Source organism: Lepisosteus oculatus, chromosome 23 (genome assembly GCF_040954835.1).
Source record: "Lepisosteus oculatus isolate fLepOcu1 chromosome 23, fLepOcu1.hap2, whole genome shotgun sequence".
In the NCBI taxonomy this organism is placed as follows: domain Eukaryota; kingdom Metazoa; phylum Chordata; class Actinopteri; order Semionotiformes; family Lepisosteidae; genus Lepisosteus; species Lepisosteus oculatus.
In genome coordinates, this window is record NC_090718.1 from 244,625 (window position 1) to 261,151 (window position 16,527).

At 52.1% G+C, this 16,527-nt stretch overlaps 1 protein-coding gene across 3 annotated transcripts; it reads right to left on the bottom strand.

Moving 5' to 3' along the window:
* Positions 1-7,857: 7,857 nt before the first annotated feature.
* LOC102685094 (CCR4-NOT transcription complex subunit 3) lies at positions 7,858-16,168 on the bottom strand. 3 transcript variants are annotated; one of them, XM_069182676.1, is made up of 18 exons: positions 16,001-16,168; positions 14,915-14,978; positions 14,766-14,833; positions 14,610-14,684; positions 14,442-14,531; positions 13,769-13,897; positions 13,594-13,689; positions 12,792-13,011; positions 12,453-12,586; positions 12,314-12,370; positions 11,307-12,219; positions 11,094-11,196; positions 10,516-10,663; positions 10,344-10,440; positions 9,056-9,254; positions 8,647-8,779; positions 8,437-8,562; positions 7,858-8,344 (listed from the first exon to the last, which is right to left on the bottom strand). In XM_069182676.1, exons 2-18 carry the CDS (start codon positions 14,937-14,939, stop codon positions 8,246-8,248), a joined length of 2,712 nt encoding a protein of 903 aa, XP_069038777.1. In that variant the 5' UTR covers positions 14,940-14,978; positions 16,001-16,168; the 3' UTR covers positions 7,858-8,245. The 3 variants fall into 3 exon arrangements, with proteins under 3 accessions (XP_069038777.1, XP_069038778.1, XP_069038779.1); XM_069182677.1 differs by having other exon boundaries at positions 15,947-16,168; XM_069182678.1 differs by lacking the exon at positions 16,001-16,168 and adding an exon at positions 15,564-15,935.
* Between the last annotated feature and the right edge of the window lie 359 nt (positions 16,169-16,527).

Below are 16,527 nucleotides of genomic sequence, written 5' to 3' on the forward strand. Positions count from 1 at the left end.
TGATACTACCTGCTATATAGATACATATTTTTAGATATTTAGACACTTAAATTAATATCATTATTAATAATAATGATAATAATGATAATCGGTTAGTGAAAGCTCTGTTGTCCTTCACATGAATGCCTGAAATATTTTATCGAACCCAGGATTTTACACTATATTCCCCATTATAAAACGGATAATTCCAGTCCTGAAGTCTGATTGCCTGACATACATACGAAGAAGTCCTATATTTTCTAATATAGGCACATCCCGGAATTTTGACTTCACTGTGTGATGAAGAAATTTTAAAGACTACAGTACTTCTTAGCGTAGATAAAAAAGCTTGGATTCCCATGGACAGTATCTTATACACATATCTTTTTCTGTTGTCTTTGTTGATCTCTTGAGGATCCTTGTGATATTTTGAGATCTTGTTGAATGATAAAAGTGTCGCAGTTTAAATAATTTTCGTTGTTAGAAATTATGAAACGCTCTGATAAAAGCAAGGGAGTTTTTATGTCTGTTATACTAAAAGAAAATGCCCGACGAACTAGGGATTGAACAGTTTTTCAGTGCTTGTACAATCGATGGAAATGTTCAAATAAATGTGCTAAAGAAATAAACAAAAAAGTCATTTATTCCTTTATCATATTGGCTAGGTAATGTCCCGTCCTTGTTAATTAATTAAACGAAATGCTGTGGTGTTTGTCAATGAAAAAAATAAAAGTATTTTCATTTAAAATGACGGTTAGGAAGAATGTGGACCAGCGTAATACTTTTGAGTTTACAGCTTGTCCAAAGTCATTCATTATTAATACTATTAGTAATATCCTCTGTAAAGGCTTTGATGCATTAAATATTTCTGCATAATTAAAATATTTATGATAAAGGTAGGTTGTTTACTTTTGCCCAACTTAGCAATCTTGCTTTCATAAAACATACCAACTTTTGAATGACTGATGATTAACATGCTGTAATACACAGTTTAAGTTTAAAAGCTTAAATGCTGTACATGAGAGGTTAACCTTTACTGGCTCCTCCTGGCGGTTTTACAAGGTGATTCCGGATACTTTCAGGTATGACGTCAAATGACGTGTTACACCACGTGATACTGTGTGAAACTGCGTTTTGATAAGACACGCCCACCACGGTGTACCGCAAAATACCCCATGCATTTTGAATGGCTGCATCCGTATATGACTACGCCATCTAGCAATGGAAACGAGGTGCTAGGGCCCCTCTACATTACCACTGGTTCTGTTGATCTCCCAGAACCACCAATGTCCACACAGACCAGCGACAAGCACGTGTATCGTATAAGAGACCTTTTTTCTATCCACATTCACCATCAGCCAAAGACACAACAAAAACAGCAGCAACAAAAGGTCCTTCCAAGGGTCATAATGAATCCAGCGGGACAGCAGTCTTTTCTGTCAAGTACTGAAGAGTGGGCACTCGAACGATTCTTCTTCGTACCTGTAAAGTCTTTGATGGCCCCAGTGAACGAGAGGCCGGTCCCATTTCCCCAGACTCCGTTCAGGTTCCACTAGAAATCCTCCCGCGAACTGTATTCCATTCTCCTCAGTTTGGAGCGGTTAGCCGGGCCGGTTTCTCGCTCCTTGCCTTCAGGTATTGAAAGTCTCTGTACAGTACCTTTGTTCCGTTGCCAATGTCTCCCGTGGTCGTCAATAGGTCCTTGCCTCCGTGAACACGCGCTCCGCAGCTTCCCTTGTGCTGCCTGTGTCGTCTCCCGGGTCTGGTGGGAATCGGGAGCGCGCTCCGTTCCGGCTCAGATGGTTTTATTCCTCCCCTCAGCCCATCTCCCTCAGGGGGTTTTCCACTGTCCCTGTCAGAAAGGGGCTTGCCCAGTATTTTACCAGAAGGAAGCTTGTGTGGCTGAGGAGTGTGAGAGTGCCGAGCTTAGGTGTTATGGGCCCTTATCACTTCTTTGTTCACTCTCCGGGTCAGAGAAACCTGAAACGAGACAAATGTTGTGAGGCCATTTATAAGCTCGGTGACCTCAAATTAAACAGAACAATAGCAACAGTTTTCGACAAATCTTTCATTGAAAGGATTTTCAAACACTGTCCCACTTGTTGGTTTGGCAACATCAGTACTGTTAATTGAAACACGTTTCCCCCAGGGAATGACAAAGCTGGAATTGAATATGCAGCCATTAGTCTGCCTGCCAAAAAACAACCTGTATCTCCAGTGGTCTGCATACAAGTGAACACACAAACCCCATACTATTAAAAACCCCCTTTAGGGCACACAGACACACACTCACACCACAGCACAATCAACCCACCGGTCTCACCAACACTGGCCGTCTCTCACCGTTTCACCTCCACATGGAGATCACGACGCGACCAGAGACCAGAGATTCCTCAATCCTGCAGTAACACACCCCAGCAGGAGGAGGAGCTGACGGACTCGCTCATGGTGCAGTGATCCCAGCGGTGTGAGTCTAGTGTCCAGTGCTGATATTTCTCCACCAGCTGCGTGTTTCCCTGACAGTCCTGTCCCACAGCCTGCTACACACAACCGGCTGCGCTTCTCAACAGTTCTTCCTCCCTCATATAATATCCGCAAAGATGCTCCTGACAACTTTCAACTACAGCTCCCGTTTTTCTCACTAATTAGATTTAAAAAAGCCGACTGTTGACCTGCTGGAGGTCAGATCCGCTCCGGCAACAACTTCTGCAGCTCCGTGGCCACTGCAAACACGTTTTATTGACAAAGTAAAATAAACATAGGCGAGCTAAGAAACCCACAGACACACCCACAGTGGGTTTTCTTTATGTGCCGGGTGGATAAATTTTAAATTAAATAAAAGTACACACAAGGGAACACCTAGGAGAGACACAGAAATCCATGACATGCTAAACACGCTGAAATGGTATTAAAATAATTAATTCTGATGTTCAATCAAATCAGCGAAAAACGTGGGCAGGGCATCACAGAGAACTACAGAGACTACATTACCCATAAGCCCTGTGGGCGACATCCTTCTGACGTCATTGACTCGCGTCTGTGGTATTATTTAGAGCAGTTGTTCTCAAACTGTGGTACGCGTACCGGCAGTGGTACGTGGCGTGCCGCCAAGTGGTACGCCAAATGACCCTGGAACTGTGTTGTGTGCGCTGAAAAAATCTATTCCACTCTATAGGAATGCATGCTACGGACGCAAGTGACCAATTGTATTTAAAAAAAGCTACTGTATCTAATTGTATTTAAAAAAAGCTACTGTAATAGGGAGAAAGGAGAATGTGCGTGATTTTGGAACAATGCCAACGTTGCAAACAGGAATGCATAGAAATGCGTGCTACGAACGCTGGTAATCTTGTGAGCACAGGAAAGCGTGAAAAATAACAGAAAAATATTTAAGAACTGTTCTGAGTTAATTTGAGAAAAATACACCGAGCGTCTCTGTGTTTCTCTCCCATGCGCATGAAATAAATACTTAAACACTGAGATAAAAACGGAAACGTGGAAAAATGCAAGCTTGCGGATTGCTAAAGCAGGTAAGCCCCACACTATTATGTGTGGAGAAAAAGCTGCTGAACAGCTCGACCTGCTGTCCCCCCGAAAGACACAGTCATTCATAGAATTATTGAAATGAAGGATTATATCAAAAGTACACTGATAGAGCGCGTTAAGATGAGCAGATGTTTTTCACTGCAATTAGATGAGTCTGTAGTCGATTTGGCCAATTTGCTCGTTTACGTTAGATATGAGTTTGAGGGTAAGTCAGGGTAAGGGTGAGGACTTTCTGTTCTGTAAACCGCTACCAACAGGAACTACAGGAGAGCACACATTTCAGCTTCTGAATGAATTTATCGAAGAGAATGACATCGACTGGATAAAATGTGTCGGAGTTTGTACAGACGGTGCTAGAGCAATGACAAGCCGACACAGGGGTGTAGTTGCACGAATTAGAGACGTTGCTCCAGAAATTAATGGTTTCATTGCAACATCCACCGCGAGACCTTTGCCGTCAAGAAAATGCCTGACGATTTAAAATCTGTTAGACTGTTGTGAATTGTATCAAGGCTCGAAAAATTAATTCACATCTGCTTTGCTCGACTAAACAGGCTCACCCCTCTCACTGAAATGGTGCTTTTTTATTTTTATGTTTTTTTTTCTGTAAAACACTTTGAGAAGCCACATTTTAATATATCAAACAAAGTTTATTATTATAATATTTATTATATGTATGTGTGAGTGTGTGTGCACATGCGCTCATGTTGGTCATTGAGAATTTCTGGGGTTCCTATGAGATGGTGACTTGTAGGTGGTACTTGGATGCTTTGGTTGGATTAGGGGTGGTACTTGGTCCAAAAAGTTTGAGAACCACTGATTTAGAGTGAACAAAAAATGCAATACAACAAGAATACATATAACATATCAAGCGTATGTTAGGGATAAATGCAATAATACATGTACATTTTATTTAAAAAAAAGATTAAACAAGGTAAATGCGGATAAGGTCCGTGCTTCAACGTTCTTACAACTAAACACGGTACGGTACGTCTTTAAATCTGTTTTAAAGTGTTCAAACATGGGTTTCTTCCCACACCACTCCGTTAATTATTATATCGTGCAAGTATAATAATTTAAAAAATACAAACGATATTTTCATCTTACTTTCAATGGGATTCAAATGTAACAAATTAATTTATTTAAAAGTCATATGAATATTAGTCTCTTTCTTTATATAAGTTTGTAAAACAGTCCAGAATGTTTCTAAACCACAACATAACCAAAATAAATGTTGTTAGGTTTCCATGCTGCTTTCAGAAAGGTCACAGTTATCATCTAGACTGATTTTCAATCTCCGCACATCAAGAGTCTGCAACAGCGCTGTGATACTCGCCTCCATAGACTCGTGTATCTCTGTCGCCGCCCAGTGGACATTTCTCAGAAGTGTCACCGCCCGCCGGGATGCGGAGAAGTGTCGGGGCTGAAGCTGTGTGACTGGACAACAGCCGCCTGCTCCAGTTCCAGGTCATGTCTGTTGTCATCCTACTCACAGACGGGTATATGGTATAACGAAATGCGATTTAGCTAGCTCTCAGACGATACGTAGTACAAAAAAACAACAACAATACAATTGTATAATAAAAGAAAGACAGAGACAACAGGCAGTGTGCAAAACAACAAAAGGTAACACGTAATGTGCAAAACAACATCAGATGTGCAAAAACATGCATCAACAGAATGAAATAAAAGGATAGAAAATTATGGGGAGTGGGCTTTCTGACATGTAAGGTAGAGGTAGATTTCAATGCGTGTTTGAGTTGTTAAGAAATCTCCGCGGAGCCTCTCAAATTCAGAGCGGAAACTCCGCGGAAAAAGCCGGTAGTCCGCGCTGATTGGCCAAGTGCCGCGTCACTCGTCGAGGGCGGTAACTCCACAGAGGCATCCGGTAGTCCGCGCTGATTTCCTCTGTTGACAGTCCAGATCCATTGGAAGTCTGATCCAGTCCGGATCCAGTGGAAGTCTGATCCAGTCCAGATCCAGTGGAAGTCTGATCCAGTCCGGATCCATTGGAAGTCTGGGGTGTTTCCCGAAAGCATCGTAGCGCTAAGAACATCGTAAACTCGCTCTTAAGATTATTCGTTAATTTACGAGTGTTTCCCAAAACCCATCGTAACTGAAGTAGCACGTTAAATCCTTCGTCATCTACGTGCTCCCCGACCCGCTCGTTCATCACTAAGTGCTTCTTAAACTGGCTACCTCCTGCCCACCCTGAGCGCCAGAAGTCGCCAGACACAGCACTTAAATTCACGTCATGGGAATTCTCTGGAAATATAGAATACTAAGATTTTATATCAATGATTTTGATATTTTGTTGTACTATGTAAGAGGAAATTCGAAAGAAGAACATTTAACAGTAATGAATTTATTAGTCATCTTGGGTAAATACCATATTCATAAGTCAAATGTCAAATGACAAATATTCAAAGGTAAATTGTATTTTTTTGAAGAGTCACAATAATAAGTTTTGATTCCAAAACTAAGTCTTAAAATAAGACTCCACTGACCGCAATGTCTGTATCTGTATCCAGTCCAGCTCCTGGCCCTGAGCCTCAGTGACACGGCAGCCACCAGCTCCAGGCCAAGAGCCTCAGACTGACACTCTCACCAGCTCTGGATGAGCCTCAGTGGGATGTTGTGCTGAAGGTGCCTGAACACTTGTCTCTATCAATGGTCTTCCTGAACATGTCTTTTCATCAAGCTAACTGGCTCAGTGCAGTGTGTTGACTGAAATCATGTTCTCATCACAAATGTTCTACTCGAGGGTCAGTTTGTCAGTTTCTGTGTTCGTCTCTTTGTCTTCTGATCAGTTTTATTTCTTCCTCCATCACCTGCTGGTTCTGACACGCTGGCTCTGTGGCAGGAAATTAACTTGTTTTCCGCAGCAGTTTGCCTGCAGATCTTTCAGCCACTATTCTGTTAACTGTGCTTCTCTGCTACAGTCCAGAACAGTTTGTCTGCACATTCCAGCAAAAATCTGTCCCTGCCTGTCACACTTGTGTCCATTCTGGATCAGAGATCTGTCACTTTCCAGCTCAAATTTTAAAGCCCTGATCACACCGTCACACTGTCAGACCGCCAGAATGCCACACCGCCAGACTGTCAGACTGTTACACCATCACACCTCCACACAGTCAGACTTTCAGACTGCCACACATTGTAAAGGTTCTCTCCTCTGAACCAGGTCGGCCTACAGGGCTCATGCTGGGCATGCTGGGACCCGGGTCTCCAGAACCACTCAAGAAGACGGACTCGTGCTCAGCTGTGGCTTTGGTTACTGTCCTCAAGCAGAGACTGTAAGACAACAGACCACAGACAGAAGCTGTGAAAAAGAACATTTCCCGATTTTCAATTAACACACAGGATTGTTCGGCTCCCAGTTCACATTTCAACACCCATCAGCCCACAGAGACGAGACGCGGTGATCTCACACAGCAGAAGAGCACACAGCTTCCCGGTAATAAACGCAGTCAGCACCAGCAGTCCTGAAAAACACAGACACCCTCCTCACCCCCTTATCCCAAGTCTGCAGCCCAGAAATCACAGCTGGACTCTCACTCCTCTCACCCTCCCCAAACACGTCCGAGACAAAGTACACTGGACTCGCACTGAATCAATCTCACACAATAAACAGCACAACTCCACCGCTGTAAATGAGCAGAAGTCAAGTCACATCAGCAGACAGGAGACAGATCTCACCTGTTTTTCCTTGAATCTAGTACATTCCAGTCCTGCTCAGAGGAAAGAGGAACCAGGGTCCAGTCCAGTCCCGCTCAGAGGACAGGGCTCAGTCCAGTCCCGTCCCGCTCAGGGGACAGGGCCCAGTCCAGTCCAGTCCCGCCCAGGGGACAGGGCCCAGTCCAGTCCCGTCCCGCTCAGGGGACAGGGCTCAGTCCAGTCCCGTCCCGCTCAGGGGACAGGGCTCAGTCCAGTCCCGTCCCGCTCAGGGGACAGGGCTCAGTCCAGTCCCGTCCCGTCCCGCTCAGGGGACTGGGCCCGGTCCAGTCCCGTCCCGCTCAGGGGACTGGGCCCGGTCCAGTCCCGTCCCGCTCAGGGGACAGGGCCCGGTCCAGTCCCGTCCCGTCCCGTCCCGCTCAGGGGACAGGGCTCAGTCCAGTCCCGTCCCGTCCCGCTCAGGGGACTGGGCACAGTCCAGTCCCGTCCCGTCCCGCTCAGGGGACTGGGCTCAGTCCAGTCCAGTCCCGCTCAGGGGACAGGGCCCGGTCCAGTCCAGTCCCGCTCAGGGGACAGGGCCCGGTCCAGTCCAGTCCCGCTCAGGGGACAGTACTGACATAGAAACAGAAGAGACAGACACACAGTTGACGCCTCGACTTTCTGAAAAGGAATCTTTATTAATATTTTACAATCCTGTATTTACTGTAGGTTTTTCTCCCCTCTTGAGCCACATCGCTCAGTGACGCCGGCGGAGCAGAACAGGAGACGAAAGACGAAAGAAAACGAAACGCTTCAGTTTCTGCTTGTGAAGGACCGGGGACGGGGAAGGGGAGAAATTCACATCTCGGAAAGAAAAATCCGTCAGTCTCTCTGATCTCTCGAAACAAGACAAAACCCAAACCAGGGAGTCTCTCACGGCATGCTGCCCGAGTCCGGCAGGCCTCTGGGCACCGGTGACCCGAGAGGAGCCAGGCAGGCCGGTTCAGGAGTAATCCAGTCCAAGTGGGTGGTCAGCCGGGAATGCCCTCGCCTCCTCTCCTGCCCATCACTGCAGGTCGCGGTCCTCCAGGTAGCGATATTCGAAGGTGAACCCCTCCTTCTTCCTCTGGCCCCACTTCTCGTAGTCGAAGTAGATGTACGTGCCCTGGGCAAGACAGGCACAGCAGGATCTGTCAGCTCGCCACCGGCTCTCTCGGCCCTCTCACTGCTCTGGCATCAGGGGGGGTGGGGTCTCACCTGCTCAAACTCGTCTGTGATGGTCTTGGGCTCCTCGTGCCTCTGGAACCACATCATGTACTTGGTGTGAAACCGCCAGGACTGCTTCTTCAGAGCCTTTGCTGCCAGATACTGCGCCTTGGTGCCCTGCAGAGAACCGCAGTCAGTGCCCAGCCTGCCCAGGGCAGAGAGCACCACGTCACGCAGCGCCACGCCGCGCGGCCGCCTCACCTCCAGGTAGTAGAAGATGAAGAAGAGCGTCTCGGTGGACAGGCGCTGGTAGAACTCCACCGAGTCCGAGTGGGGCGGGGGCACCTGGTGGTGGAAGGGCAGAGTGGGGCACGGGTTCCTCATCAGGTACTGCCTGGGAGAGGGAGCAGAAGAGACAGGGGTCAGGGGTCGGCGCAGACGCAGTCAGGGGTCGGCGCAGGAGAGGGGAACAGCGCAGACAGACAGGGGTCAGCACAGACACAGAGACAGGGGTCAGGGGTCGGCGCAGACGCAGCCAGGGGTCAGGGGTCGGCGCAGACGCAGTCAGGGGTCAGGGGTCGGCGCAGGAGAGGGGAACAGCACAGACAGACAGGGGTCAGCACAGAGACAGACAGACAGACAGGGGTCAGGGGTCGGCACAGACCAGTACCTGATCCTCTCAGAGTCAGAGGGGTGAGGCATGTGCGTCCAGGCGGACTCCTGCATGGCCTGCTGGTACAGCTGGTCCTTGGACAGGGGCACTGGCCCCAGGGGACACACCCCCAGAGAGGGTGGGATACTGACCTCGGAGAGCGTGGCCTGGGGGGCCGCCGGGGGACCCGGGGGAGCAGTGGAGCTGGAGAACAGGTCTGTGACACAGAGTGAGACGGATTAACAGCACAGAGAGAGGTCCGGCGAGAGCAGAGACACAGAGACACAGAGACACAGAGACACAGAGACACAGAGACACAGAGACAGAACAGGCCAGCGAGAGAAGAGACACAGAGAGAGACAGAGGAAGGAGGCTGTGGTCAGCAGTGGTTCCAGCCTGCTGGGCTCTATGACTTTGCCCCCTGGCTCCCCCTCCCCGTCCTACAGTGAGGGCAAACCGGGCCAGAGCCTCCTAAACGGACCCCACAGCTACTCGCAGGGTGAGGGCATCAAGGTAGGGGCGTCTCTCTCTGGACAGAGAGACAGAGAGACAGAGAGGGAACAGGACCAGCGAGAGAAGAGACACAGAGAGACACAGAGAGACACAGAGAGACACAGAGAGACACAGAGAGACACAGAGAGACACAGAGGGAACAGGCCCAGTGAGAGGAGAGATGCAGAGACGCAGCAGGAACAGGTGTCTGTCTAACACAGTCCTGCCGTCTCTCCCTGTGTCTTGTATAGCAGCCAGCAGTGGCCATATCACTCTGCAACTCACAACTGGCAGCCCACTCAAGCTCAGCAGGCGTGAGCCTGGTCAGTACCTGGATAGGAGACCTCCTGGGAAAAACTAAGGTTGCTGCTGGAAGAGGTGTTAGTGGGGCCAGCAGGGGGCGCTCAGCCTGTGGTCCATGTGGGTCCTAATGCCCCAGTATGGTGACGGGGACACTATACTATAAACAGGCGCCTTCCTTCGGATGAGACGTAACACCGAGGTCCTGACTCTCTGTGGTCATTAAAAATCCCAGGGCGTTTGTCTAAAAGAGTAGGGGTGTAAAATTTTCCATTGGCCATTACCAATCATGGCCTCCTAATAATCCCCACCAGGCTCTCCTCACCACTGAGAGCTGGTGTGTGGTGAGCGTTCTGGCGCACTATGGCTGCCGTCGCATCATCCAGGTGGGGCTGCACACTGGTGGTGGTGGAGGGGCTCCCCATTACCTGTAAAGCGCTTTGAGTGGAGTGTCCAGAAAAACGTAAGCAACTATTACAGCCGTCCCAAGACGGTCTGCTCCTCAGGGCCTCACCTCTGTCTGTGAGATGCAGGGAGGGGATGTCTCCGTCCAGGCCCGAGCCCAGGGCCGCCCTCTCCGCCATGGACTTCAGTGAGCTGAGCTCCGGGGCCTGCAACCAGACAGAGAGGGTCAGCTCTGGCCGCGTGCCGCACCGGGCCGCCCTGGGCCGGTACCACACCCCTACCTTGATGCCCTCGCCCTGCGAGTAGCTGTGGGGTCCGTTCAGGAGGCTCTGGCCCGGTTTGCCCTCACTGTAGGACGGGGAGGGGGAGCCAGGGGGCAAAGTCATAGAGCCCAGCAGGCTGGAACCACTGCTGACCACAGCCTCCTTCCTGAGAGACAGACAGAGGGGTAGTTACACACTCCCCCCCGAGAGACAGACAGAGGGGTAGTTACACACTCCCCCCCGAGAGACAGACAGAGGGGTAGTTACACACTCCCCCCCGAGAGACAGACAGATGGGTAGTTACACACTGCCCTCCGAGAGACAGAGAGACAGACAGAGGAGTAGTTACACACTGCCCTCCGAGAAACAGACAGACAGACAGACAGACAGACAGACAGACAGACAGACAGACAGACAGACAGACAGACAGACAGACAGACAGACAGACAGACAGTTACACACTGCCCCCCGACGGACAGAGAGACAGACAGAGGAGTAGTTACATACTGCCCCCCGAGAGACAGAGAGACAGACAGAGGAGTGGTTACACACTGCCCCCCGAGAAACAGACAGAAGGGTTGAGGGGAGGTGCTCACGCTGGGTTGGACACTGTGCCCAGAGAGGGGGGCTGGCTGTTTGGGGGCTGGCTGCTGCTGAGGCTCGACTCCTGCGTGCTGTCTGCCACCACGGCGCTGTAACCTGAGAGGGAGAGGGAGGGAGCGACTGAGCACGAGCGCGAAGCCACGCACACGCACACGCACACGCACACGCACACGCACACGCACACGCACACGCACGACGCCACTCACTGGTGCTCCCGTTCTGCTTCTGTCCGCTGGGGGGTCTGGCCGGCCCGCCGCTGCCAGACACTCCTCCGGTGCTGCCGCCGTTCCCCGCGGCGGGGGCAGAGCTCGGGGTCCCCACCGCGGTCCCCCCGCCGCCTGCCCCTCCGGCGCCGCCGCTCAGGCCCTGAGCTGCGTTTCCTGTGCCCGCCGGCGCAGATCCCAGCCCCAGGATCCCACTGCTGACACCACTGACCCCTCCGGGGCTGGAGCCCAGGAGCCCCACAGCCCCCCCGGCGCCGGCACCTGCCCCGTTGCTGCTGCCCCCGGCGCCCGTGCCGCCGCTGCCCCCCCCGGCCGCCGCCTGGGCGTAGGGAGTCGGGGTGGAGCCGGACAGCAGCCCGGCCATGGAGCCCAGAGGGCTGGGGGGCATTCCAGACAGCCCCAGCCCTGCGATCGGCCCCACCGGTCCGGCGCCGCTGCCCCCCGCCCCCGAGCCCACCACTTTCCCCAGGCCCAGGCCCAGCCCCAGGCCAGGGGCCGCGGGGGGCACGCCCGCCGGAGCCGGGGCAGGAGAGCCGGCCGCTGCCGGGCCGGAGCTGGGGGCGCCGGCGGGGGAGGAGGAGGAGGAGGAGGGCAGGAGCAGCAGGCTGGAAGGGCTGGGGGTGCTGTTGCCCCCCGGGGTGGCCCCCGTGGTCTTGGAGGGCGGCACCTGCTGCTGCTGCTGGCTCTGCTGCTGCGCCCCTGAGGGGAAGCCCCCCGGGCCGGGCAGGAGACCGCCCATGTTGCCGAGGAGACTGTTGCCCCCGGCGCTGTTCCCTCCCGCCCCGGCGCTCCCGGCGACGGTTGCCATGGAGAGCAGCGAAGAGGAAGAGGTGCTGGAAGAGGAGGAGGAGCAGGAGGAGGAGCAGGAGGACGGGTTGCCGTTCTTCACTGGAGACTGAGAGGAGAAGTGGCAGGGGGAGAGAGAGCGTTACTACGGCGCGCTGGCCCCACACTGCGCCGAGAGAGGCGGGAGGAGTGAACAGCCTCACCTGGCTGACCTCGCTGTCCGTGGAGCGGCCACGCTTCTTGTCATCCTCCGAGTTCTCCTGGAAGAGAGAGAGGAGTCAGTGCACTCGGGACAGGCCGGGACCTCCTCTCAGGAGGAGCTGGTGCTGACCGGGGGCTCACCGTGGTGCAGTTGGCTGGCGATGGTGGGATGGGCGAGGACGAGGTGGTGGAGGTCGGGGTGCTGCTGGACTGGTTGAAGATCTCGTCCTCCATGTGAGAGTGTCCCGGAGGAGACGTCGCCACCAAAGACTGGGCTGCAGAGGGAGAGACAGAGTTCGCCATCACACCTGACCCATCCTCTCACACACACACACACCTGGACCCACCTTCACACCCTGTCACCCACCCTCACACACACACACACACACAACCTCTTATACCGACCCCCACAACCTCCCCCGGACAGAGAGACTCTCAGACACCCAGACTGACAGACACGTTACTACGGTCTTCACGTACGGATGTCTTCCAGGTCAAGGTCGTCGTACAGGAACTCGTTCTCCTCAAAATCGGGGTCCTGCGAGGAGTCCAGGTAGTATTCCACATCGTCCTTGATCTTGCGGATCGACTCCACCTGCACAGAGTCATTGTCCAGCATCCGCAGGATGGTCTCCAGCATCCGGATGTGGTAGCGGTGCTTCTCTATGAAGCGCTTAAGCTCCTCAATACGGTCCTGCTTCTGCACAGACACAGGGGGTCAATACAGTGGTGATGCTGCAGACAGAGGTCAGGGCTGCACAGACACATGGGTCAATACAGTGGTGATGCTGCAGACAGAGGTCAGGGCTGTACAGACACAGGAGGTCAATACAGTGGTGATGCTGCAGACAGAGACGTCAGGGCTGTACAGACACAGGGGGGTCAATACAGTGGCGATGCTGCAGACAGAGGTCAGGGCTGTACAGACACAGTGGGTTCATACAGTGGTGATGCTGCCAACAGAGGTCAGGGCTGCACAGACACAGGGGTCAATACAGTGACGATGCTGCAGACAGAGGTCAGGGCTGTACAGACACAGTGGGTTCATACACTGGTGATGCTGCAGGCAGTGGTCAGGGCTGTACAGACACAGGGGGTCAATACAGTGGTGATGCTGCAGACAGATGTCAGGGCTGTACAGGCAGGGGGTTCATACAGTAGTGGTGATGCTGCAGACAGAGGTCAGGGCTGTACAGATACAGAGGATTAATACCAATTGAGCTCACTGTTCACAGCAGGCCTGGATGCACATCGACAGAGACACAGCAAGGGACAGACTAACCTCTTTGTCTCCCTTCTTCTTCCTGGTCTGGACAGAAAGAGACTCCACCTCACTCTCAAACTGGTCCACCTGCATGTTGAGAGTGTCGATCGTGTTCTGAGGAAGAGAGAACCGTTAGCACGCGAACACCCAACACGTCAGCAAAGCAACGCCACCTGGTGGAGGAAACACGCACCGTCAGCCACTGCCCGACTTCCTCCTTCTCCTTCTGCGCCGGGTCCACCTTCTGTGCGAGTCCCAGGCCCTCCTTAGAATAGGCCTTGGTCTTGGTCTCGCGCTCCACGATCTTGAAGCGCTCCATTTGCTGTGGGTAGAGACAGGAGCTGGGGCTCAGACTCACGGCACAGCCTCCTGCTCTAGAGCCGGTGACTGGGCTGAGTCAGTGTGTCCACAGGGACTAGAAGAGTCTAGAGCCCTGTGACTGGGCCGTGTGAGTGTGTCCACAGGGACTAGAAGAGTCTAGAGCCCTGTGACTGGGCTGTGTCAGTGTGTCCACAGGGACTAGAAGAGTCTAGATCCCTGTGACTGGGCTGTGTCAGTGTGTCCACAGGGACTAGAAGAGTCTAGAGCCCTGTGACTGGGCTGTGTCAGTGTGTCCACAGGGACTAGAAGAGTCTAGAGCCCTGTGACTGGGCTGTGTCAGTGTGTCCACAGGGACTAGAAGAGTCAAGAGCCCTGTGACTGGGCTGTGTCAGTGTGTCCACAGGGACTAGAAGAGTCTAGATCCTTGTGACTGGGCCGTGTCAGTGTGTCCACAGGGACTAGAAGAGTCTAGATCCCTGTGACTGGGCTGTGTCAGTGTGTCCACAGGGACTAGAAGAGTCTAGAGTCCAACCTCATTCCCTCACCGTCTCAATTAGTTTGCGATTCTCCACCAGCTGCCGTTTGTCCTTGATTTCGTTTGATGCCACCCACGTCTTAATCTGGTCTCGCAGCCGCTGCAGGGAGAGAGAGGGGTGTAAGAGAGCCGTCTCCACTGTCCCGGGTACCAGCAGAGTCCACAGAGAGTGTCTCACCTGTAACTTCTTAATCTCCTTCTTGAGGTCAGCCTCATACTTCTCCTTCTGGTTAGCATTGGCTGCGTTGTGAAGCTGGGAGAGGAGCCGAGAGGTTAGTCCGGGCGAGGTCATGACGGGGACCCGAGCACTGAAGAGGCGGCGCCGTTCGCTCACCTTCTGCCAAATGTCCTCGAATTGTTCCACGCCTTCCGCGACTTTCTTCAGACATCGATCTATTTCACCTGCGCGAGAGACAGCGTTAACACAGCCGGCGACAGCGCTGCCTCACGAGGACAGGGAACAGCGAACACCGGTCTGCTGACCTTGTAGTTTTCTCTTGTCAGCCATGGCTCTGGGACTAGGGCGCTGTCTTCATTCCGTCTGTCACTGAGAGACACAGGGGTCAGAGCAGACACACAGGCCACAGCTACAGGACAGGAAGCAACCACTTCTCTAGACTTTCACTACAGCTTTCTTTTAAAGGGCTGTAACAGACTAGTCTACTGCACTGGAACTGTAGTTCCTATTGTAACAGACTACTGTACTGGGACTGTAGCTCTTACTGTAACAGACTGGTCTACTGCACTGGGACTGTAGCTCCTATTGTAAAATGACTGTTCTACTGTACTGGAACTGTAGCTCCTACTGTAACAGGACTGTTCTACTGTACTGGGACTAGCTCCTACTGTAACAGGACTGTTCTACTGTACTGGGACTAGCTCCTACTGTAACAGGACTGTTCTACTGTACTGGGACTGTAGCTCCTACAGTAACAGACTGGTCTACTGTACTGGGACTGTAGCTCCTATTGTAACAGACTGTCCTACTGCACTGGGACTGTAGCTCCTACTGTAACAGGACTGTTCTACTGTAATGTTATTAGTATTCAATGGTCTAGAAATAATGATAACTTTCCCCATTTCTTGTACAATGACAAACCTGAAAATAAAATCCAAAACTTAGCTGAGCCACCTGTTTCTGCAGGTCAGTTTTCCACACCGAGTCGCCCTACAGAACAGCACCAGTCTTCCAGAGACACACCAGGAGATGGGCTTAGGCTTGAGGCAATACTTCTCTTGCTTTTACAGAGAACACTATGAAGCACGAATATCCGTCTGAAAGCTATCACAGCCTCCAGACCGATCCGGCTGCTGCGCAATTCGCCTGCGACTATGAAAACCCGCTGAGCTCAAAACAGAGCGAAACTGCAGTTCGAAGCCGCCAACGTCCCGCAGCCGCAGAGCAGAGCCCACCCCCTGCCCCCGGAGCCGACACGGCCCTCTGCCGCCAGCGGCGCGGAATTCATCTCGTTTGGGGAAAAGAGAAATACCGCTTTTGACGCTTCATTGTTTTACCCGTTTTCTAGAGCATCCCATCCCTCCTTCCCGGGTTTTTTCCGCCCTCTCTACCTTAACGTCCTCGGCCACCGTCTTCTTCTTGCCTTGCCTTTCCACAAGCCTTTTTCACCCGAATTATTGGGTAAATTTTCTTATTGTTTTTTTTTTACTCTGGCTGAGACAATCACCCACAGATCCAAGATGGCCGCCAGAAACCCCCCGATACTCCGGTTGGCCTGGCGACCCGCCCTAGCCCACTTCCTATTGGCTACTAAAAGCTGAAGTCACGTCTCCATTAGACCGCAGCGCTGTCAATCATAGCTACGGTTGCTCTGCTGTGATTGGTGAAACGGGAAGGTCAAAGGTATAAATACTGCTCGCTGATTGGAGGAGGGAGACTGGAGACGCGAGGAGCGATTTTTGATGACGTATACGGAAGTATGGCGAAAACACCGGAAACGCGTCCCTACGCTTCGTTCTGAATATTGCCGCGCTGTGTGGGGTTCCTTATGGAAAGAGTTGTTACGGCACGCCGAACAAAACACAAGCAGTAATTTTCCTTTAATCTATGAGAAGCTGATCTCTGCAACGAGAATCAA

Coding starts and splice junctions, on each gene's coding strand:
- LOC102685094 (XM_069182676.1), bottom strand. CDS start 14,939: ATGGCTGACAAGAGAAAACTACAAG. Junction 12,587..12,791: donor CCTTGACCTGGAAGACATCC/GTACGTGAAGAC, acceptor CTCCCTCTGCAG/CCCAGTCTTTGGTGGCGACG. Junction 8,345..8,436: donor TCACAGACGAGTTTGAGCAG/GTGAGACCCCAC, acceptor TGTCTTGCCCAG/GGCACGTACATCTACTTCGA.